At 24.6% G+C, this 272-nt stretch overlaps 1 protein-coding gene across 1 annotated transcript in view; it reads right to left on the bottom strand.

Annotated features, from left to right (window-relative positions):
• The window catches only part of EMH_0067610 (uncharacterized protein), a gene marked incomplete at both ends in the record, with an annotated part of 4,958 nt that extends 4,728 nt beyond the window's left edge, over positions 1–230 (bottom strand). The window contains 1 exon segment of the mRNA XM_013498646.1: positions 221–230. Coding sequence (XP_013354100.1) covers positions 221–230 — 10 coding nt within the window.
• Between the last annotated feature and the right edge of the window lie 42 nt (positions 231–272).

The raw sequence follows: 272 nt of genomic DNA, 5'->3' as shown, positions 1-272 counted from the left end.
CCTCTGCTGTTTATTATTTGTTGCTGCTTGCATTTGGGGTGTATAGGCAGCTCTGTCTGTATATAAATAAACATTTATATAATTTATTTAATTAAATAATTAAAATAAATAAAATAAATAAATAAATAAATAAATAAATAAATAAATAAATAAATTTATTCGTTTTGTTTTTTTTGTTGTAATAAAACAACAAAAACAAACAAAAACAAACAAAACAAACAACGGCGCATCCTTGGGGTGTATATACACCCCATTGGTGCTGCTTGTACATA

This window comes from Eimeria mitis, genomic scaffold (assembly GCF_000499745.2).
Source record: "Eimeria mitis Houghton genomic scaffold, Emh_scaff3593, whole genome shotgun sequence".
In the NCBI taxonomy this organism is placed as follows: domain Eukaryota; phylum Apicomplexa; class Conoidasida; order Eucoccidiorida; family Eimeriidae; genus Eimeria; species Eimeria mitis.
This window is presented reverse-complemented; position numbering and strand designations above follow the sequence as displayed.